Below are 25032 nucleotides of genomic sequence, written 5' to 3'. Positions count from 1 at the left end.
CGGATACTTGCATACTAGTAGGAAGCGTGGCAGTAACCTGGAGGAACCAGGAGAGAAAATCTTCTGGAAGACTGAATATTCTGAGTAGGACTTGCTCAGGCTCGCCAAACACGACTCCAAGTGGCTAAAACCCACAAGGTCACGGCTTACGTTGGCCCTTGACGGCTCACACAAATTCACACCTCATCCAAATTCATTTAAGTATACAGCTGCTTCTAGCCTTCTACTACTACTAGTCTGCTACTAGCAGTACTATGGTAGTATACTTTAAGATAAATGGTGTTTATTTTTCTATACGAACACTTTACCAAAACTACCAAATTAGCCAGCTCCCTTATCCCACAAGAAACGTGGTCAGTTTCGTCATTCTATAAAGGTCAACTCAAAAAGTCAAAAGTGCCAATCAAAATTTAACCTATAAATATATATCACCTTTGAGTCATATTCTCATTGCTTACTACTCCTCTCCAGCTGGTTTCACTTTCAAGTTTACAAGCTTTCTTCCTTCAGACAAAGCTTCCATCCTTTTCCGCTTTCACACTCCCATCGAAGCTTCAAAGCTAAGAACCAAAGCCTTCTTCTACTTTCTGCAATCAATATTTCCATGGGAATGAATATGATGAATGTAGGAACCAAAAGAGCCAGGGAACCGGATCAGTTCGACAGCATAACCACCATGGCGAATTGCTTGATGCTGTTGTCTCGAGCAGGAGAGTTTGAAGCATTAAACATCTTCCATCATAACAACAGCAGCGACAATAGCCACAACCCTAGTCGAGTTTTCGAGTGCAAGACTTGTAACAGGCAGTTTCCATCGTTTCAAGCGCTGGGAGGCCATAGGGCGAGCCATAAAAAGCCAAAGCTCGGAGCAGATCTAAGCTTGCAATCCCAGGTGCAGACGTCTCCGCCTAAGCCTAAAACGCACGAGTGCTCAATCTGCGGGCAGGAATTCGCGGTAGGTCAGGCGCTAGGCGGGCACATGAGGAGGCACAGAGCTGCAATGAATGAAGAAATCGGATACCATCAATCTCCTGTGTCATCACTTTCATCTGGCCAACAGCATCAGTCTCCTGTATCATCACTTTCATCCGGCCAGCATGAACCGGTTGTGCAGAAGTCAAATACTAGTAGCGGACGGGTTTGCTGTTTGGACTTGAACTTGACGCCGTTAGAAAATGATTTGGAGTTTCGGCTTGGCAAGGTTGTGGCTCCGCCTGTTGATTGCTTTTTGCAAGGTTGTTAATGAATTCACCGCTGCAAATAGTATTGGATTAATACCCATGTAGATGTTCAGGAGCTTTTTGTTTTTTTTTTAATCTCCTTTTTTGTGAAAGAAATCTCTGTATGTTGTACTTGTAGAATCAGATATATTGGGATTGATTTATTTGTTTATACCAGATCATACATATTGTAATACTCAACATATACGTCTTCTTAATTTCAGTATCTTGTGGTTCTAAAAAAAATTGATTTATCTTAGTACCTGAGGAAATTTAGTGGTGCCATATTTTTCTGAACGAACTGTGATTAAAGAGCATATACTTACATAAATAAGAAAAAACAAAAATGGCCAAAGAAGCATTTCAAGTGTTATATTTTGTCAATTTGAGCTTAACAAGGCCCTAAAAGATTTGGACCTGGTAATAATTCCGTTGATTTGTTTATTTTCTGTTTGGCAACATTTTTTGAGAATATGTTATCAATACAATGATTTTAAAAAAAATATATAAACATATGGCTGGTTGTGGAATGAAATAATGATACATGGATTTTTGCATGAGCTTTGCAGGGATTATTTAGGGCCTAGTAAACAAGAAACAAAGGAAGATCAGCATCTTGTTAAAATGCCAAATATTAGCATCATTTTTAGTTGTCAAATCATCATTTCAAAAATTTGAGATTCCAGACACCCATTAAAAATGATTTAACTTTTCAGGGTCTTATTGTTTGGATAGTTACTTATTTGCAAAAATTTAGTTGCTTGCATCATTAATAGATTTTCTAACTACATTTTTATCTCACACATATTACATCAAAAAAGTATATTTTTTCAAAAACTTATCCCAAATAATCTACTATCCAAGCACACTTATTACATTTCAAAAAAAAAAAAAAGAGTTAAATAGGCTATCACAGAAAGAAACAGGCGAAATGTATGGTTCAACAATACCCAAACCATTACGATATTCTGTTGAAGCAATAAAGAAAAAAACAAACAGAAATATTGAAAACCATGAATCTAAAGCAGCTAAGCCTACGAAATTTTGTGGGATGTAATGCTATATATATGCCATGAGTATAATTCGGTTACAAAAAATGCTGAGAGATCAGAGTATGGAGATATAGATAATTCGAGTCTCTTTTCTTCCCCTTTAATGTAGGTGAAGAATGAAAGAGGAAAGGAGAATCGGGACCGTGAGAAATTGCGAACCTAAAACTCTGTCCAAACAAAACACGACGAACTAATTGAAATCTTGACCAACAGATCAGGTTCTTGACTTTTGAGTGACCTAAATCATCATGACTGAGGGCAAAATTAATTGTTTTTCAACATGGTTTTCATGTGATGGACGATGTTATTAAAAGGTTAAAGATATGTTGATCATTTTCCTTCTCACAGCATAAGCCACATCAAAGCTTGTACTGTCGTAGAAATCCCAAGTGTTTTGAGCCAAGGCAGCGCTAAATGGAAGTGAAGTGTGAGTAACCTTGATGTCCAGAAAATCCATTTTTTTGGAACACTTAACAGATAATGTTGAAGGTTGAAAACAATGAGGGTTAAAAATTAAAATACCAAAAAAAAAACATTTCCAAGTGGTGTCTTGATTATACCTCCAATGCACTAAATAGATTAGCTCTAGACTTCCTTTTTTATTTAATTACTTACTTTATATTTTTTGAATGCTTCCTCTTTCTGTTTTTGAAATTGAATGCCCAATGTGTATTCATTGAATTCTGTAAAGCGAATCAGATCAAAGCAGATTCAAGTAAAATACAAACGTAGTCGAAAATATTGTTCAACTTGCCCAAACGCTAATGCCCGTGAATTGGGCCTCATAGTGGATCTCCCTGCATGTAGGTCAAGGCTCAAAGACTAGAAGTTTATCATAATGGGCTTGCTGTTATACAACTTGCATTCCGCTTCGGATTGGAATTAGAGTTGGGCTTTTATTATTAGTACTGCACGCACGCATAAAAGTTGAGCAGTTGTTTCTTAAACTTTTTAAGTGTATCTGTGAATCAGTGGGATGGAACCTAACCTATGGGAGGAAGTCACAAATAGTGATTAATGGGAGGTAAGATTTGAACTTTTGACCTTTCATCCACAACTAAAACTTTAAAATTTTGATAGTGACCAACAAATCAAATGGTTGTTGGCGTATTTGTGAATACATGCTTTGGAGGTTTTCAGAAGGGAGGTGGGGGACGAGAGGTTTGTCAGAAACAAGTTTTGACATTTTGGGAGAGTTTTGAGCTCATCGAAACTCGCCTTCATCCGAATGGTAGGTGCTTCTCAATTAACCACTTGCTAGAGCCCAGAAATGAAACTTTCCTTAACTTTGCTTTTGGTAGGGCTTTTTTTTGGAGCTACTATCATCAATTTTTAGGTGCTATGCCCAGTTGGCCAGTTATATGGGCCAAGAGCAAGACCGAAGAATGCTGATCACACGGTTCCCTTGGAACCAAATACCAGCCACAAAGTCTTATGGCGAAAGCCTTCAGAAAAGTCATGCAACAAAAGCAACAAGAAAAACGAAGGGAGGCAAATGAGTAAATGAAATATTTGGAACGGTCGATGGCTCGATGCTGTCACGGAGAAGAGATGTTTTACCACTGCTTCAGGGCAGTTTTCCATTCCTTTCAATGTTTCTACATCATTCTAACGTTGCTTTATCTGTGAAGACTTTTACGACTAAAGAAAAGCAATTGATCGTTGTTATGTTTTATAAATGTCATATACTAGTTCATTTCTATGCTCTAGCCGCGAAATTACTTCCCAGGGTAATTTGACTCCATGCTTGATTAATTACCATTAACTGTGATCTAAATGGTGAAAAAAAGCGCAGCACAAACTTCTTTGATCAATAAATTTAACAAATAAAAACATATGAAGACCAGGTTTTTTTTTTTTCTCAATTATTCTCACTTTCAGACACAGCATCTATATATTGCCCTCGATCTTGAAATTGCTCTGCAAATTAGGCAGCATTATCTCCAGCAATATTTGCTTCACTTTTCTCATCAATTGAAGATTTCGTTGACAGGTTTTTGTCAGGTAATTGTTGATCAATTGGCGCTATCTGATCAATATTGTTGGATTTGGATAAAAGACATTTGTCCTTACTCTTGCCCCATATCACTAGGTACAGCCCAAGCATGATAATGACGGCTCCAAAAACCCTATAAGAAGCATAAATAAATATGTATTAGGTTCCATTAAAAATTACTATACAAAATTTTATTGGTAGCGGTCCACACCAAAATCGTTCACTGGATTTTGTTGAAAATATATCACGAAAACATGTTATATGGTTCGAACCATATTGACGAAAATCAAGCTTATTTTTGGGAGAGCGACGTTACGTACCTTCCGAAATTCAACTGCTCAGCTAAGATAAAGCTACTCATAATAGCCACTATAACCATGCTTAGAGGATTAAAGGCAGCGACAAAAACAGGCCCTTTTGCCCTCAGTATTAATCCTGTAACATAATAAGTAACTCCGGAACTGATTAGTCCCTGAAATGAGAAGAAGAATGTAATTGTCATTAGCTTCATACTCTGGTTAATTAGCACATATTGGATTAATCTGGAATAGATTATCTTACGCAGTAAACATAACACAAAAGGATGGTGTCAAAGTGTATCGACCAGATACTAGAATTGCCCCTTTCCGCAACTAAGGTTACGGCAATGGCTTGAAGTGCTCCTGCCATGCATATCATACTCGTGAGGGAGAGTCCAGCTGGGTATGACTTCAATGTGATGGCCTGTCCCCAATCATCAGTTAGAGCTAGCTGCTAAGTTCAGCTGATTCAAACATAAAGGTTCGTAGGAGGCAAACCCCTAGCAAGATTTTGGGAATTGTTATAGAGTTTTTGTTATAACATTGAAAAATCATTGGTTAATCTTCATCCACTATCAAGTCCTGTTTTAAACCTAAATAAATAGGATTAACTTTTCGGCAATGGAGCAAGTGTCTGTCTTTTGTAATATAATCCATTGCTTAATTAACATTTACCTGAAGGATGTAAAAATTGGCCCAACAGAAGCAACCTGCAGCGAGCATAAGAGCTCCTTTGATGGGATCCTGCGGATTTGCTACAGTTGAAGAGTGAACACCGGTGTCGGCTTTGGTCCAGGGCAAACCAATGGTGGGTCCTTTAACGAGGGTCATAATCATCGCGCCGCCGACCGTGACAGCAGTCCCTGCAATTTTTACCAGGCCGTCGATTCTTCTGAGATTCACCTGTTCAAGCCTAGTTTACAAGAAGAAATAACAATTAAATTTCTGTTTGGCTAGCTAGCTACATGCAATTTCATGTTGCGTTAGATGCAGTTACTAGACTCTTGCATGTTAACAGGATGAAATATTTATTATAGGTATTGCTATAGAGTACTCAAATCTACTAATATTGGTGGAGTATTATACCTTAAAATCCACGCCAACAAAAACGTTAGGGCAGGAACCATGTTGGTCATAGCAGCGGTAAATGTTGCTGTTGTATATTTCATGGCTGCGTAGTACAAGTTCTGGTCTATGACCGGCCTGTGGAGAGACAGAGACAAATTTTAAGTATTAAACAACTCATTTATGGTAACAAAAAACGATGAGTAGGATTTACTAGTAACAGCGACGTCAAGTCAAGATGCTTGCTTACTCCAATAATCCCAGCAGTAATATCTTCCAGAGAACGGAAAAGGTCATCCTTGGCCTGACTTTCCTGTGGAGTAGATGATAGAGCTGATCAGGTCTTGACATCCATTATCGGTATAATATCATGGAGAGGTTAAAAAAGATCAGTCAGAAGAGAGAAGAATAATTAAGAAGTTAAGGAACTAGCTAATACCTCTCTAACACAACGGCAAAAGGAGCAAATGCAACTGCAGCAAAGAGATTTCTGTATATAGAAAGTGCGTAATGGCTCATACCTTGGTTTAGAGCAGACTTGGCAATTATAGCCGAACCTGCAAAGCCAACCTGCACAAATGTCATCGCTAAATATGGATTTGCGTGCTTTAAAAACCCCATCCCGTGGTGATTTATCACTTAATTTGTAATTACAGTAATGTTAACAATGCAGATACTTGTTTCCGTACTACCAGTGCATGCAGATATATAAATGGTGGAGTGCGTAGTTTGCTCGTTTATATAGGCATATAGCTGCTCATGGAAGAACACCCCCTCCACACGTCTCTGTTCTTTCAAGTCTATGGTTGTCATCCGCAACGGATCTTCTGTCCCACATCTGGTGCCACTCTCTGTCCCACTTCTTTTTATTATATTGCTATTTCTCCTTCATAAATATCATGTTTTAGTTCTTTTTGTTTTCTTAAGATTCAATAACTATTAATTGAGTAATACACAAAATTTAACAAAATCAAAAAATCAAAATGCATAAAAAATGAGATTTTTTATGAATTTTCTGCTGTATTTTTTAATTTTCTATTATATATTACTTTTTTGAAGTTGTTGTATTTATTTTTTACTGAATTAATAATTATTGAATTTTAAGGAAATAAAAAAGAACTAAAACATGATGTTTATGAAGGAGAAATAATAATATAATAAAAAGTGGGACAGAGAGTGGCACAGAGCGTGAGACAGAAGATCCGTTGCGGTCTCCACCACATCCAAAAAAAAAAAAAAGAAGAAGAAGAAGCTTTCTATCAATTCTAGATTCTAGACCCTCGGTCATTTCCAAAAATCTATATCTAGCAGACCTGTAATTTTGTTTCAAAACTATATGTTTATATTAGCTCAAATAATTAGGATTGACAATGATTGGACCTCCTGATTTCTAATTGAAAACGACCAAAATAGTCCCACAACTATTTTATGAAAGCTGATTGTTCGTTCCATTATCTTTAATCTTAGCCAATTAGATCCTCTAACTATAATTTTCTCCACCAAAGACCAATGGTTTCCACCGTAAACTGGTTAACTGAGAAGCAAAAACGAAAGACAACTTTTCAATCCACCTTAAATGCACTAAAACACATTTATAGTGGTAGGTTTTGACGTGCTTAAGTTAAGCTAAAAAGTGTCTTCAAGTTGGATTAAAAAGACAGTTACGTAATAGTGCTATTCCTAGCAGTTTCTGTAGAATAATGTACCGTAACAATTTAACATACGTGAGGTAAAAAAAAAGTGATTAAAAAATATGTTTACGAAAAACTTAAATTTTTTTTTACGAAAAACTACAATCCAAACAAGACCACAGGTGGTGTTTGAATTGCAGTTTTATATCAAAAAAATTCTTACATTTTTCATACACCTATTTTAATCACTTTTTTGTCTCACATACATCAAATCACTATAATACATTTTTATAAAAAAATTACAAAAACTAGCCATTCAAAGGAGAACTTAATATTATTATTTTGCAATGTGACCTCAGTCCCATCAAACCTCCACTTTGAAGACATGTTAAACGTAGTGCATTTACTTTTTTTCGCAGCACCATAGCACTCGCAGCTGAATCGTGTCTCGTGTTGAAAATCCAGCAGTAGTTCTAAACCGGCAGAGAAAAGTTTGTTTTCAAAGTACCCGAGGCCCTAAATAGAGTCATTTGCGTAATCAACATTGTACGTAGTAATATCACAAATCAATAGGCAAACTCATGAGTAAATGGCCGAAATAGTCCTTTAACTGTTTTTATTAAAGCAAAATTGGTCGCCCATCTTTAGTTTTGACCAATTAAGTCCTCCAACTAATTTTTTGTTGCCAAAATTTCCAGTTTTCTCCAAAACAAAGCTGGCTCTGCGGTCGACTTGTCACCCCATGAACAAAATTGAAAACTTACTAGACTGAGTTACAAACCATGCACGTGACTGGATCTAGCCTAGAAATTTGTCCAATCATGGCGTCCTAATCTGATTACACTAACGCCAGTGACATTATTTTAACTTAGTTTGGCAGAATACCAACCCACTGTATTAATTCAAAACGATGATCAAGTTCTTACAAGAAATTTATCGAGCTTGTGCGCTGACTCATTTAAGAACGAACCAGCGATGCTGTCCATATCCTCAGTTTGGTTTCTTTGAGTCTAAGATTTTAGTGGTGGATGGCTGGTGAAGACGTGGAGTTGAGTCATTAAATTGATGGAATAATGGAAATGGAGCAACGTAATGATAGAGAGATGAGAGACAATTGTGATGGATAATCCGTGGCCAAAAATTAAAGTTGCCAAAAAGGGAGATAAGGAGAAATGAGATACGATATCAAGAATATGTTACTATATAATAAAGCATAAGCAAGGTTTGGTATTAATAAAAAAGTGTTAATATTTATCCTTTCAAAAATACCATTCCAACATTTATCATCTGTCCACATCTTATTTGGAAAATCTCTCGCTTCGACATAACTGTCATTACATAACCTCTCACTCAGACTAATGTTGAGGGGACTGCAGAGTAAGATCAATTAGAACTCCATCGATAATCCAGAAATGCTACTTGGAATTCACCAAAGTTGTACAGGACCACAAAATCTAGACATATAAGGATGATAATAGAACTTTAATTTAATCAGAATGACTAAAAGCTCGACAATCTTTTACATGAAAATTTTCCGATTTTCGTTAATGAATATCACATCTACGACAGTTAATTGGGCTTTATTAGCTGAGCTTTGACAAATCCAAATTTAACTCGCACACAATTACATCGGAAGGCCCCAGATGGAACGTAAATATATCTTCTTAACCGAAAAAATAAAATTATATCTTATATAATGGTTATAAAAAAAAGCACTCATTTAATGCCTATATTTTAGGACTTCTGAAATGGAAAAAGTGCAAACTTGAAAATGGCAGAGTAAATCGTGTATTAACATTAATTTGCGGAAATGAAGTCATTGTAATAAAGTTGGAGTAAATTTTTGAGGAGTATCATCAATTCTTTGTCATTTTTTTTTATTAAAAAAAAGGGAACAAGTGAAGTCCGCAAATGATATTTGCTCTCCCGTATAACCTTTTTGTACTCACATAATAAAATATTAGAGTGAAGTGTCAGGAGCAATTCTTAGAGTGCAAATATCACTTGCTTGAAATCTGCAACATTAGAACTATACGATTAGTGTATTCCTAAACCAAATCCTATATTCGCTGCCTATTTCTTTCCTTGTAGAAACTACCTGATTCATCCCCGAAGAAGTGAAAAATAATTTGCACAATTGCTACGTGTTGTCAAACACTTGAAGACGGGAAAATTTGGATTAATATTCAGTCATCTATTGCAAATAGAACAACTAGGACAGGGTGCAACGGTGGGTTTGCAAGGTGATGATGGGATCTCCATCTTTTCCTTGTGGAAGTTAAATTAGGATTCTGCTTTTCTGAATAGCTGGTTGCAAATTTCTCTCCACAACGCCCTCTTTATTTTCTGGTAGAGAAGCTTGTTGTCACGGAACATTTTGCAAATCTATCTCTGTTAGATGTTGGCCTCCTTAAAATTTCAAAGAGTGGGGAGACCTAAGAGATTAAGAAACACTTGTATTGGAGAAGAAATTACACCAATTATGCACATTGTGGAAGTGGATAGGATGTATATCGTTCCTCGGATGAAGTGCAGAACGATGGTGCAAATGTTGCTGACTATGTCGATGAGCTATCTGGCGCGTGGCATTCACCCTGGGTTCTTTTGGTTTCTCATTTGCAGATTCAATGTGTTCTAGAGTATCTAGAACTTCTTTATTGATAGTCTAGTTTTAGGTTCAAGCGCAAGACATGTTAAAGTAAGCTGAGCTATTTGTATAGCTGCTTTTGAAGGATATCTGCCTTCAAACAACATTTCGGATCTCACCAGAATGGTTTATTCCACTCAAACATTTCTGATCTCACATACAAATGCCCTGTCAAACATGAATCAAAAAACAAAATTTCCGATCTCACCAGAATGGTTTATTCCTCTTTATATCTCACCAGAACACTCTTTGCTCTGATCTTCTGCATCCTCTATATTGTACTCAATGATAATTTATATAGGAAGTGGTCAGCCTAATTATCTCAAAAACCAACAGAAACTCCCACCTAAAGAAGCTTAGGAGGAGTACCAAAGAGTTTAAAGAATGGGGAGACATTTTGTAGAGTAGGCGTGGGAAGGCAGTTGATGAAGTAGATAGCGGTGGAGAAGGCAAAGGGCCAATATGACAGAGGCATGGAAGCATGAGAGAGCAGAGAGAGACCGGTTTCAACAATGTGACGATAACGGCGTTCAGAGTACCCATTGTGTTCAGGTGTGTGAGGTGGAGTTGTAAGATGAGAGATTCCGTTAATGGTTAAAAAGGAAGAAAGAGCTTGATATTCTTCCCCATTGTCAGAGTAAAGGGTGATGATTGGACGAGCAAAGAATTTTTCAACGAGAGCCTTAAATTTGATGAAAACGTCACGTGTGTCAGATTTGCGTTTGAGGGGATATAGCCAAATATATTTGGTGAAGTGATCAACAAAGATGATGTAGTATTTGTAGTTATTGACAGAAATAATGGGTGATGTCCAGACATCAGTAAAGACAACCTCAAGAGGGGAGGAGGTAGAGAGTGAAGAGGAAGAGAACAGTAATTTATGGCTCTTATTGCACTGACAGGAATTACAATTAAAATGGAGATCAGGTGGAGAGGAGACATCCAAAGGAGACATTGATAGAATATGCTTGAAGGTGGACGAAGAGGGATGCCCGAGCCGATGATGCCAAGCAGGGAGGGGAGCCTTGACACTAGAAAAAGCAAGCAATGGTGACTTTGAGAGAGAGGTCGGCCATTCATAGACCCCATTCTTGGTCTGGCCTTTCAAAAGGAGTGCCCCTGTGCGGAGATCCTTCACAAAAAAAGAAGAGGGTAAGAATTCAATGGAAGTGTTGTTAGTTTTGCAGAATTGGGAAATAGAAATTAAATTTCGTTTCATGGTTGGAACGCATAGGACATTAGAGAGAGTAAAAGAGGAGGAGGGAGTGTTGAAAGAGATGGAACCCGTATGGGATATGGGAAGACCAGAGCCATCTCCAATCATGATTTCATCAGTGCCATTATAAGGACTATGGAGAGCGAGGTTGTGGAGGTCAGTGGTGACATGATGAGTAGCCCCACTGTCAAGCAGCCAAGGTGTGTTGGGAGTGGCGGATGTGGGACGGGTTGCTACATGGGCCTGTGCTTGCCAAGGAGAAGATATGACAGCGGAGGGTGAAGCAGTGTGACGAGAAGGTGGTTGCGCATGAGAATACTGTTGGCAAAATAGAGGGCAGCGGGAGACAACATGGCCTTGGGTGCTGCACCATTGGCATCAGCCAAGGAATGGGCGAGCAGCACGGCTGGTCCGAGAGTTTGGCGGGCCTTGAGGCTGGGCAGGCGCTGGTGTAGGCAATTGAGAAGACTGATTATTAACAGACCAGGGAGGTCGTTTGGTACCATACCACGGAGTGGAACGAGCAGCGGTAGCATGAGCGGATGCCGGTAGGTGTGATGAGCTTGACAGGTTACGTAAAGACAGCTCATTGTTTAAGAGTTCTTCATGAAGTTCATCGAATGAAATGGTGGAGTCTCGACCATTGACAGCATCAATAATGGACTGATAGTTTTCGTCAAGGCCATCCAGCACTTTTTCAACCAAATCTTCATGATCAAGTGGCTTCCCAAGTGCAGCAAGTTCATCAGCCTGGGTTTTGATGGATTGCATATATTCTGTAACGGACTGAGCGCCTTTGGTGGTATGTTTCAGTTTGTCTCTAAGTTGCTTGATGTGACCACGGGATGGGCGAGCATACGTGTTGGCTAGAGTTTGCCAGGCTTCAAGAGAGGATTGGGATTGAGTGATAAGAGGGACAAGAGAGGGTGAAAGGGTGCCTACGAGGGTACCAAACAATAGCTTGTCCTGACGTAACCAAGTTTGGTATGCAGGATTGGATGAAACTGTATCATTGATGTTGATGGTGGGAAAAGGGGGAGAATAGGAGCCATCAATGAATTTCTGGAGGTCATATCCAATGAGGATTGCTTCCAGTTGTGTTTTCCATGACAGATAGTTGGTTGGGGTAAGTTTGATTGAGTTGTGGATGGTGATCATGGTTAAGGGATTAGTGGGTTCCTGAGTATTTGGAATGACGACTTGAGTATTTTCTGCAGCCATTGAAGTATAGAGAAGAGGAAGAATTTGCTTGAGATGGAGAGGTGTGACCGAATGTTTAAAGAGCCCGGTATGGCTCTGATACCATAAAGAAGTTGAAACAGAGAGGTATTGGCTGGAGCAATTTCATATATATCATCTCATTCATTGTAACCCAATATATATACACGTATGGCAGCACAAAGATGGGAGAGTTATACCAGAGATAGGAACCTACACTAGATAGAGTTCTATATGTACTCAGCAGCTAGAGTTCTACCTTCTATCTAGTATTAGTTTGTGGAGGATGAGGATTCTTATCACCACCTACAAGCCTTGTGAAATTTCTGATCAAGTTAATATATTTCTAGATGCTTATCCAACCATAAATTCTATTATAAAGAAAAGTTAAACATTTTAATCATAAAATTTATAATCACTTGTTAAGGTAACATAAAGCAAGGCACTCTGCAATAATTTAACCATCTGATAGAACAAAAAGGCTTACTACACAAGTAAGGCTAAAATGAATAGAATGCTGAGAAGTCCTAAGAAGTCATATACTCCAGAGCCACAAAATACAATTAATATCATGACGACCAACATAGGAAAATATGAGAGTTTAAATAAACTCTAATAAAGAACAAACCTGCAGGATACTTCACCATAGTGTCTGCAAAATATTAATACATCCCAACTCTCCGTTTGGATTGCATTTTCCGTCATCTTTCATGAAAAAATTATTGTAGCGATTTGATGTATGTGAGGAAAAAAGATAATAGAGAAATGTGATCACGGAAAACGATGCAATTTTCTGACACAAAATGACAATCCAAACAGGAATAACAGAATAACCCATTGTTTCTTACAGAGTTAATAATCCTAACATAAACTAATAGTAATCTTTTATGTTAGCTATGATAATTTTCCAACATTCCATCTATCCATTCTGTGACGAATAGTTGTTGATTTTGTCACATCTTTCTTGGTCTCTAATCCTAATAATAATTCAAAAAAATCTTTATGAAAAAACACACCCAAGAAATCAAACAGTTCCAAAAGAAAGATTCAAGAGAATCAAAGAAAAAGAAAGAATCCCCTGATCTTAGTATACCTAATTCTGTTGTTGGCTCATCATCCTCAAGATCAAGAGCAACCTCTGACAAGGAAAAAGGACTCATCCTTAGTCCTCTGCGTTTTTTGGAAATATATCAAAAATTTTTTAGGAATATGAAATCTTAGTCACTACCGAACCAATTACATCACAAAATTTGAAACTTTTTTTTCTACTTTCTTGAATTCGTGGGAGGGGTTTGGAACTCTGCAAATTGGGGCATTTCTTTTGCTTGAAATGCCTATCTAGGGTGTCTTCAACAATAGCACTGGCTATCATAAGAGCCTCCTCATCCCAGCTAGCCATTGCTGCCACGAATCTGAACCTGGGGCTGAGTAATTTCTCTTTTTTTTTCTCCTCCATTTTGGGCAATTTATTTTGATTTTTGAGAAGGGTTTCTTGAGTTTTGTTGCGGGCTTGAGTAAGGCTCTTCACTACTGCTTCTTCTTCATCAGCAGGATTTGGAGAACAGAGAGTTAGGGTTTGATCTGGGGAGAGAATTTTGGATTTTAATTTTGGACAAAAAGTTGCCCGATGTCATTTTCTGTTAGAAAATGCAAGGTCCCTTTTTTTCCCATTTGTAGAAGAAAAGAAGGATAAGGTTTTTGCATTTCTTAAATGTGAATTCAAAGAGTTTGCATTTCCTAGTAGCTAGTTTGGGAGGAAAGAAATGGATAGAAAAGAAAGGTTTTGAAAGGATTATAAATTTTTTTTCCATCATTTTAGAGCAAAAAGTGTGAATGAAAAGAAAGGATTTAGAAAGATTTCACTTTCCTTTATATATTGGAAAACTTTCTACCCAAAGTTGGGTGGAAAAGGAAGAAAGACATGGTGCTTTAACTTAAAGTGAATTTTTTAATATGACAATATTGCCCTCAAAATCATGATACAAAAATTTTTAATTTCCAATGAATCCCTCAACTTGTTTAATTCACATTTGTTTACAAAAAGAGTAAATTTGTAAAATAACTTATTTGAGTATCTTTTCTTTTTATTTGTTTTCAACTCCCAAACAAAAGAAACTTACCTTCTTTTCTTTTTTAAAACTTCCAAACAACTTAGGTAGAGACTTTGATCATTTCCTATCCTTTCTTTTCTTCTCTAACTTTTCCTTTCTCTTCTTTTCTTTTCTATTCTAAACTCCCAAACTAGCTATAAGTGTGAATACCCTTATACTAAGAATAACCAACTCCAAAAACCCTATTGTAGAATGACTTTTTTTTCATAATAATTTTAGAATTTACTCCAAATTCTCTCCTGGCGATGCATTTGAAAAAGGATAAAATAGGCATGGTCATAGCAGTGCGCCTATTTAGATCCAAAAATGGACCTGCATTAGTCTCTTTAATCCGTGAACTTGTGCACATTGTTAATATGTGAAATATTTGAATTTGTGTACCTGCATATTTTGATGTACACTTGTGTTCATCAAATTGCACATTTTTTATTCAGTAAGTTCACAATTCAATTAGGTACAAATTGCTATAAAAGGGTTTAGATTGCGATGACTTATAAAGAAATATTTCTGATAAAAGTGCTTCTAACAAAAGTGGTTTTAAGTTATTAGGCTACTTAAATTATGAAAAATTAATTATCAAATACTTTATAAGTACTTAAAAAACTATTTTTGTAAATGCGTAGCAATGCCAAACGGTCCTTTAGTCATTAAACATATAGACTAATTGTGAAAGTCGGGGACCCACGTCGGCTTAGTCATCATCCATGTGGCAAAAGGGGATTGGCTTCCTGGTGACGTGGCAAGCGATGATTGGTGGCAAGTTTGGTTTCCTTGAACATGTCCTGCACGTAACCTTTTGTTTTCTCTCTTTCATTCTTTCGTGCATTAGTCTTCAGACCCTTCACCAATGTTTTGAAAATCGAACCGGATCGGCAGGTTCGACCGATTGAACCGCGAACCCGCCATAACACCGGTCCGATTCTATGTTAGGGTTGGCTATGCTAGAAAATCGATCAAAAATCGATCCAACCGTGAAACCGTCGAAACCGGATTGAACTGATTTTTTTCGATTTTTTTTTTTTTTTTTACGTTTTGCAAAATGTAGTTTTCAAGATTTGAACTCATAACCTTTGTAATAGAAGACCAATATAGTAACCGTCGTACTATCACATCATATTAATTTTTTTTATAACTTATTTATATAAAACAAACACTCATATTTCTTTTTTTTATTTTTCTTACAAAATCTCATAATCTCATGACTCTTTCTTTTTAATTTTCATCTCTCTCTCTCACTCTCTCTATCCTCTTTTCTTTTGTCAATCCCTTTTAAATCAAACATCTTTATTTTTAATTTATTGATGTTTTCTTACATCTTTTAATTTTATTTTTGTCCATTAAATTAAAAAAGTTAAAAAAAATTTATTTTTTTAAACCCAAATTATTTAATGCCACAACCACTTGCTTTTATCTCATTTTTTGTTTCTTATCAAGTTTGCATTTCTATTTTCGATTCTCTTGATTTCTTTCGAACTCTAAACTTTCTTTTTTAAATTGTAATTTCTAAATCCCAAAACGTAAATTAAAATTTAAGTTTACAATGTCTAAATTCTCATAGACGTGAATTTCGTATAATTTTAAAATATTGTGATATTTTTGGATTGGATTTAAGATTTTTTGGTAGATATAATTGAAATTGAGATGAAATTTATTTGTTTTAACTTATAATTCAAAAATAAATAATTTATTTTTAAAAATCCAAGTTATTCAAAAATAGTAAACTTTTCATCATGTAAAGTATTAAATTAGTCCATTACATGTCTTATTTTGTGCATATATATTTATATAAATTATTTTTTCAAAAATTCATTAAACACCGGTTGAACCGGTCCGACCGATTGAATCTCGACCCATTCACTTCACCGGTTCAATTAACGGTCCAATTTTTAAAACATCGCCCTTCACTGGAAATCATAAACGGCTCCAACAACCCCAACACTCCAGTCTCGAGACGTCCACTCCCCTTTGTTTCTCTTTTTTTCTTAATCAATCAATCATCTATGCAATATACAGAGGTTGACGTTTGACCAAAAAAAAATCATCTATGCCTTTTGCTAGATGCGATGGACTTGAGATGACCACTCAGTCCTATCCATTCTTTAGCCTTTCTCTCTCATACATTACTCATTGTGCATTCACGAAGTTGCGGTCGATGAGATATCGGAAGAGATCGCCATCAAATTCAACTTTCCTGTTCTCTTCTCTTCTTCCATCTCCTTTTTGTTATGGGAGAATAGATGGTGAAAAAATCAATTGAGCAGGAAAAAAATGTTTTGATTAAAATAAAATAAAGGAAAGAGGAAAAAGTTTTGATTCTTCTAATTCTTCCACTTTCTTACGCCTAAGTTCTTTTGTACTTTTTTTTGCTTTCTGAAGAAACCGTGTTTTGGGTTTTTCTGTTTTTTCCCAATAGAGCAAGAGATCAATGATAAAGGAGCCATCTTTTTCAGGTTTGAGGTTATGTTTAAGAGTTTTTATCAATGATTTTTTTAAATCAATAGCCTATTGTTGTTTTTTTGCTTGAACTATTTTTATTTATCGGTAGCCTTCTTGATCTTCAAGTTTAGAAGAGATTTTTTTCAGTTTTTTGGGACAAAAACAGCGGATGAGTTTTCAGGAAAATTGTTCTTGCTACAGATTTATGTGTTTTGGACTATTGTTATCTAAGCGCTTTTGCCTCGTTGTCTTTTTTTTATGCCGTTTTAGACATTTATTTTTTAGAAGTTTGGCTTATAGTTTAGAGTAATTTCTGTGTCTTGTAGTTTTGTTACATCTCTACTTGCTTTAGTTTTGTTCTTGACATGTGCAGGTGCTAGCAAATATGAGGAGAGAATGTGAACTGAATAATGTGACATGCAAAGTATGGAATGATTTTTTATTTGATAGCAGTAGATTTTAACTCGCTAGCTTATATGATGCATCTTCAATTCTTCACAGATAAATGATGCATTGCATACTTAGTTTCTATATTCAAGACCATAATCTGAAGCCACATTTGACTAGAGCCCAATAAACTTATAATTGGTCATATCTATATGTATTGCAAGGTGCTGGGACTTACATGGGATGTTTGGGATGAACAGATATTCTCCATGTGCCCAAATATATCCTTGGAGCTGATGTCCTATATGAAACAAGTGGTAGGCTTGTCCCTATTTTTCTCTTCCTAATATGGTGACTTTTTCGGTTTTGTTTCACATATCACTTAACTGGAAAGATGGGTTTGTTTGGATATTTTTACCACGCATGCACTTTGAAGCATTTGATTATCTTTTTCCTACTGTGGCATTTCTGCTCCAGAATTCTCCCTCTTCGGTTTTTATAACAGCTTACCACAATAGAAGGTGATTATGGATTTTCAATTCCTGATCTTTTCTTGGCTCAAGGACATTTGGTGCCGCACTTGGGTGTATCACAGGTTTATGTTAATTTTTTGTTTCTCGTTTTACTGTAAACAGTGGGCATCACCTGATTGAGTTCTTGATGGTTAAATGGGGATTGAAGTGCATGAAGCTTCTAGATGGGTTTTCATTCATGCCAGCTGACAAAGCATCTGGATTAAGTAGGAATATACAGTTGGTAGACATAATTTTGGATAATGACAAACTAAGTTAGCAAAAAGTCGTGATACTTATTGAGAAAAATGGTAAGATGCAATATATTTTTTTTCTTTCTTCTTTTTCTCTCTTTTTTTTTTTTTGCCTTCTTGAATGACTATTAAAATACATGGGTTGGGGATGACATTAACATGTTACACTATCTGTTCCCCCCTTGTTTTTATTTATTGCTTCACTTCTGGAATTAAACTAAGCTTGATGCTGAATTGAACTATGGACCATAAACAATTGTTTTGGTTTTTGTAATTTTTTTATGTCCTATACAAGACCATTGCAATCCTGTATGCACCAATAACTTGTTTGTAGCATCAAAATGATATGAGCTTATTATCTTCTGTTCAGAAGTGTACAAAAATGTTAACTTCCTAAAACTGGATTAAGTGCATTTGTACCAAGATCTAGTCAATCAGTTTGGATGTTCATATCCAAGGAAATTTTGGACAATTTTACATTTTCATTTATGAGCAACACGTGGGCAAATAATGTATGTCAAGACCTCCAATTCTGCTTTCAAGTAAAATTAGTTGTTAAATTTCATGAAGGCTTTCCATTTATCTCTTTCCTCCCCCTACATCAAGTTTTGTATTGAACCCCAAAAATTATGCATAACAGAGTATCCAAACAGGACTGCCATTTGCAGGAGAGGAAATAGACTGCTTTAACATTTAAATCTGTAAATAATATATGCATTGTTCTGTTGAGTATTGAATTTCGGGGTTCATATAATCTTAAAAATCAACAAGTTTGATAGCTCTGGTTTTCTTCCGATCACTTTGGATGATGGAGGCACTTAGTTGAGAAAGATAGTTTAGTTTACCACCCTACAGTCCTTTCTAATTTCCTGACCACCTGTGATGCTGCTCATCTTGATCATGAAACTTAAAAAGGCCTCATTGAAAGTTTTTTTTGAGCTTACAAACTTTGAAACCAAGTCTTTTGTCTTTGGAGAAGTGAGTAAAGCCTGATCTGAAGAGAAGAGGCTCTTCCCTTGGAGAATCAACTTGTAGTACGTGTTGTCAAAAGTAGTTGACGATGGAACCATTGAGGTGCCTGCATTTTTTGCCCCGCTCGTGTTTGGACAAATGCTTCTCAAACTTGCTGCAAAGGATGGGTGTGGTGTAGGATCAATGTCATGGGTGGCATTGAAATTGTGGATTCTATTCTGGAATGATGAGCAATGGGAAAAACCTATCGTGTGGCCACCTTCAAAGTGTGGAAAGAATAATTTTTTTAGTTTGTGAAGATGGAAAGAAATTATGTGCAAGACAGTTTGGAACTTGGTTCTATAACCTGAGAGAGCAACAAGGTCTTCCATGGACAGACCTCTCTGAGAGAAGCTTTGTTGGAGTTGTAATATATTGAAGACTGAAGCTAGGAATTGTGTGGTATGGCTAGCCTTAGATATCCTCCCATCTTTTCTTCCTTTGGATACATCCCAATACTGCCCACCAGATTGTTGTATTAAACACAGTTTAACAACTATATTGTTGACTGAAATTGACTGTCAACTATGTTACATCATTTTATAGTCATTCTTATATTTTACATTTAAACAGACTTCTTACCTGACATATTTTAGTATTGTTAACAAAAGGTCTAGCTTCCTATTGAATTTGTTCATGACTAACAAATTTTTGATATACATAAAAAAACATAAGGTAGCATTACACGGGAATACATTATTTTCAAACTAATAACATTGTCATTCCTGTTGAATTAGTAGGTAAAACAAAAAATGACTTTGTCATTTAGCTACCAAGCTAAAATTGTGGCTTATCTACATTGCTTAATAAAACTATAAAAATATTAATTGCAAAGATTTTGGTGCATTTTTATGTAACTTTTTATAATTAATATCCTAATTTAAATTATTCGATATTTGTGGGGAAAGCCTGAAAATTACACCGCGCGGTGCGCGGAGCTCTCCTCCTAGTTCAAAAATAAATGTATTAGCTATACGAATCCGTGGTCAATAACCTACTTGAGAACTAGAACAGGATCCTGACAATTAGCAATCGGTATCATTAACCATATAGTACTATGGGCGAACACCCGGTATCCATGTCGAATGTGGTCGTCCTCCGCATGGCGAGATGAGATTGGCTCGATGGTGACGTGGTGTGAATTGATTGGTTGTCAATTGTGCTTGTTGCACGTGATCCTGCCTTCCCTTCATTCGTCCTGTCTTTCGTTGCTTCCGGTTCTGTGATGTCTTTTCTTTCTTCCGCTTCATCAGCCTCCTCTCTACCCACTCCAACCTGCTTCTTTTTTTTTCGGCCACATATTGGTGTTGTTTCCACTCCAAAATTTACCTTGGTTGCACCTGATTTTTTCTCTCCTCTCACCTTCGTTCATCTTTCCTTCCGCTTGTTTTTGCTACTGTGTTGCTTTCTGCCCACTTCTTTCTCCCTTTTCGGTCAGACCCTGAGGCTGTTTTGGCCAGACAATTGGCTTCCTCTTTGTTTCTTGCTCTTCCTTTGTTGTCAGAGTGCAAGTGAGCTGCTCTTGCAAACAGGGGCCCATGTCAAATCACACCCACATCTCTTCGATTTTTTGTCACAAAATGTCTAGGGTTATAAAATTTACCGTCCTCTCTCTCTCTCAAGACTTCTGCCGTCCCTCTCTTTCTTCTCTTCCTCTCAGTAGCTTGTCGCTTTTCCAGTTCTTCCTCTTTTTTTTTCCTCCACAAAAATACTCACGCTTCCATTTGCTTTGGTAAATCGTTGTTTGTATCAAAGAAGGGCTTGGAGTTCTTTTTTTTTTTCAGTTCTTTCATTTTTTAGTCTTCGATCTAACTATGTATTTTACTCATTGTTGTTTTTTAGGTTTGAAACAAGTGTTCTTTAGATGGGTGATAATACAGACGAAGGAAAGGGATCTAAGGTAATAAATCTTTTTTTTTGAGCCAAGAATTTAGACCTCTATGTTTGACATACTTGCTTTTCATATTTTTATATTTTTATTTATGGTTTTAGAGATTTGATTGAGAACTTTTTTTTTTTATTATTGTGAAAGGAATATTTTCTCTTTTATTCCATTCGATTCACAATTTTTCCCTCTATTGTAGAGAGAGCAGACAGTGTCAACGGATGAAAGGAAGATAAACCTGGTTCTTTTATTTTTGGAAGTAAAATTGACGGGAAGGAGGAAAAAAGATTTAACTTTTTTAAGTTTGAGTTTTTCTTTAGTTTATTTTTGAATCATTTTGCTAATTCTATGCTAAACTAGACCTCCAAGTTTCAACTTTCTCTTCGTTTTTTTCCTTTTTATTGAAGGTTAAAGGTTTTAATGTCTTGTTTAGTTATTGGCTTTGCTGCTGCTCGTACTCTTACTTTGGCATTGCTTTCCTTTGAGTATTTGTAAGTGTTTTTTGATCTCTGAGTTTTGTTATTTGTAAGTGCTTTGGTTTCATTTTGCATCATCCAAAACTTTCTAATGCTAATTTCATTCGTAGTTGGTTTGCCCTTTATATTTTCCTCTTAGTGGGTTTTCCAATGCGATGCTTCTTTTAATTAATTATCTATTTTTAAACTTGGGTCTATGGAAAAAGATAAATGAGCCAAACAAAAGTTACATATAGCCTTATGTTAATTGAAGCATCTGGTTGTGGAATCCAATATAATCCAGCTCTTTATCTTCTGCTTACATACATATATATACATATATTTGTGTATTATTAGTTCTTCATCTTTCACTATTGAATTTCAATACATGGTTTATTTATCTTTTGCATTGTGTTTTATAGTGAAAAGTGTGTGAAAGCTTACTGTTTGTGTTGTCTTCGTCTATCCACTTGGAAACATTCACAGATATGTCAAGTGATCCAAGAGTACTTGAAAGCTACTAATCGCATGCCCATGATAGTTTGGTCAATTTCCCTGTTCTCATGGAAAATAAATTCTTTGAAATCTCTCAAAATCCCTTGAACAACATTTTTTCAAAATGGATAATCTCTTATTAAAGCCATGGTATATGTATTATGAAGGCTTTCATGGAATTGTGATAAAGTTTGAGGTAGTGATAGAAGATATGCCTCGGGCTGCAAAGTGTTTGGAGATTTTTCTTTGAGGACGTTGATGATGGTAGATGTATTTAGTATTGAGTGATACGGTGTAGCTTTTGATAGATTGTGATTTACCTTTGCTGTGGCCTTAGAGTAGTCCATTAGTTATGGCCTTAGAATCCAGTGATTTTGTGTAGTGCATTTGAGTTGTTTGAAAAAATGTCCAAGTGAAAATTTCATCCAATTTATGGTGATCTTATAATAGAACTTAAGGCTATCTATAACTGAGTGTTACCATGCAAAATATAGTGATGTTGCCCTATAATTGGGACTGATATTTGAAGAATTGCAGATAAATTGTATTCTCTATGACTCTCTGATTGACAGTACAAAGAAATTTTTATTATGACCTTTTGCAGATCTGTATTAGCTGCATCAACAGTATCCATGTGGACCGTTGCTTAAAATGAAGAGAATTTTGAGTTTTTCAGCGGCTGCTGGAGTAAAACATTTGATATATGGCATTGAAAATAGACTGGTATGATTGCAAGGCTGGTTGATTGCTGTTATTAGAATGGTATTAAAATGTAAATAGTTGTTATCTTTCATTTAGCTTTGAAAAAGGGTTGGCTAAAAAGTCTCACTTTAAATTCATGTCACTATTGTGCACTTTGGTTCTTTCTTCATAACGTAATGCTTCATTTGTGTTTCTAGCGATTTTTCCTGCCTTCTTTGCATACATCTTCTTTTTATCTTCATATTTATAAGATCCGTTTCACGGAAAAGAAAATACAAATTGGAGGAAAGCAGCCATCCGATTTATTTCTTGCTACCATATCTTTAGTTCTAAGTGAGCAGATCGCTTTTGCAGGCAAGAGTATGACATTGTAAGTGTGCGTACACAGTTCCCTTGGAAATTGTAATTGAATTTCAAGCTTCAAAGTTTTCATTTCCTTCTTTGATGGCAGAATATTATTTTGAATATGCATTAAATTTGAAATGCTTAGCTATATAAGCTTCTAACAACCCAAGCAGTAAAATAATATGGTCTAGCAATTTGTTTGGATCATAACATTTAAGGGCTTTGATATGCTAATGGCTTATTTTCTAAGATCGAAGCTCTTTAGAAAGCTGCAGTAAGGATCGCAGGCTATATAAAATGTTATTTGGAAGGTCTAATGCATGCATTCTGCTTTCTGGTACAATTTGATGGAAAGATGTTGCATATGCAAGGTGAATGCTGCTTTAAGTGTTTGCATAACCAAATGGACACCTTGCATCCCTCTGGTCTTCTTGAATGTTTAGATGTGATCATACTGCTTCTCAAAAGCAATCTGACAGTTGGATGTGGTGTGTTACTAGGGATTCTTAAATCATTTTCCAGGTGTTTGAAACTCAACCTTGTAGGCTCTAAGGGTACATGCCCTAGCTCTTAAAATTTCTTGTGTCTATTCTAGATACTAAACCTTTTTGCCAGGTAAAACTCATAATTTAAAGTTAGGCTTGTTGAAAGTTGTATGAGCCTCCAAAATTTGTACATATCTGAATATGTTGAAGTGTCCGGTGCTATTTTGTTTCAACAACACTTTAATCCAAAAATGATTTTATTTAGTATAAGAAGTTTGAATGCGGAGTGATGAATGATTAGACATTGTTTGAAACTTTTGAGTTTTCTTAATAATTAGTGTGTCTGCTTTAATGTTCCAAAAATGACTTTATTTAGTATAAGAAGTTTGGATGCGGAGTGATGAATGATTAGACATTGTTTGAAACTTTTGAGTTTTCTTAAAAATTAGTGTGTCTACTTTAATGTCATCGTTAAAGCTATTTGTAATAAAAAAAACTGCACTTTCTGCTGTGATTTATTTTTGTTGTTCTTTTTAATAGCTTGATGTTTTCTTGGGGTTTGGGTCACTGCTGGTTTTGAGGGCTGATATACAGATACGAAATGTGCGTATTTGAGACTTCAGGGCTGAAATTCATTTTTTGTATTTTATTGGCCCAGAAGTTTGGACCTTGGAGAAGAAGGATTTCATTTCTATATTTGTCAACATGTTATAGTTTTTAATGCCAATATGTCAAAGAGTTACTTTAGATAGGGAACAAGATCTCATAAGATCTTGCATGTTAATGAATGTCTAGGCTTGCGGAATTGTTTACACAAGCCACTAATGTTTTTACAGTATACCTTTAGAAGAAAGATCTGCTAAGTTGCCAATTATAGTATAAGATCTTGTCATAATATATATATATATATATATATATATATATATATATATATATATATATATATATATATATATATGTATGTATATATTGGTGTAGATAAGCTTTCAGCTTTCAGACATCACTGCAACTGATGTTATGAAGTACTTTTCAGTTGCGTATTTTAAGCTTTAAGCTTTTGTACTTTTGTGCACGTAATATTACTAATAAGCTCCTTTCCTGCTATAGATTGATGGTTGTGTTACACCAAGTACAACTTATCATTGAGTTCAGTAAATCTGATAAAAGGAATCGTGGTTACATGTTTACATGCGCAAGAATCTACTCAATTCAAAGGATCAAGATATAATTGAAATGTTGATACTTCAAAATTTTGGTTTTTGGTTATGTTTCACATACCTTAGAGGCAAATCACCAGAGAAATTCATAAGTTCATATAAGTGCTTCTTTTGGTAAGAAACGGGATCCAGAAGTTTGACAATCTGATATATTTGTGTCCAGAAGTTTGAAATTCATATGATGTTTGACAATCTGATATATTTGTGTATTTCATTCCAGATGAATTTCTGATACTATTTTATTTTTACTGTTGTCAGGAGCAACATTATCTGTGATAACAAACATATGATTGTTGGACTTTCTGATGGATCATTGTATAATATATCATGGAAGGGAGAGGTAATGTGAATGTAGCAGTTCCTCCATGTCTTTCAAATGCACATTGAAGAAGC

The 25032-nt window shown here is 35.9% G+C and overlaps 2 protein-coding genes across 2 annotated transcripts; one reads left to right on the top strand and one right to left on the bottom strand.

Annotated features, from left to right (window-relative positions):
• Positions 1-436: 436 nt before the first annotated feature.
• Positions 437-1421, top strand: LOC113733469 (zinc finger protein ZAT11-like). The gene has a single exon (XM_027259836.2). It carries the CDS (start codon positions 605-607, stop codon positions 1241-1243), a length of 639 nt encoding a protein of 212 aa, XP_027115637.1. The 5' UTR covers positions 437-604; the 3' UTR covers positions 1244-1421.
• Positions 1422-4066: 2645 nt separating this feature from the next.
• LOC113730534 (WAT1-related protein At2g39510) lies at positions 4067-6339 on the bottom strand. The gene is made up of 7 exons (XM_027255265.2): positions 6072-6339; positions 5883-5945; positions 5654-5770; positions 5243-5480; positions 4830-4991; positions 4589-4740; positions 4067-4401 (listed from the first exon to the last, which is right to left on the bottom strand). Exons 1-7 carry the CDS (start codon positions 6251-6253, stop codon positions 4200-4202), a joined length of 1116 nt encoding a protein of 371 aa, XP_027111066.1. The 5' UTR covers positions 6254-6339; the 3' UTR covers positions 4067-4199.
• Positions 6340-25032: the final 18693 nt, after the last annotated feature.

This window comes from Coffea arabica, chromosome 2e (genome assembly GCF_036785885.1).
Source record: "Coffea arabica cultivar ET-39 chromosome 2e, Coffea Arabica ET-39 HiFi, whole genome shotgun sequence".
Lineage (NCBI taxonomy): Eukaryota > Viridiplantae > Streptophyta > Magnoliopsida > Gentianales > Rubiaceae > Coffea > Coffea arabica.
The sequence above is the reverse complement of the archived record's forward strand: the minus strand, read 5'-3'. Positions and strand labels throughout refer to the sequence as shown.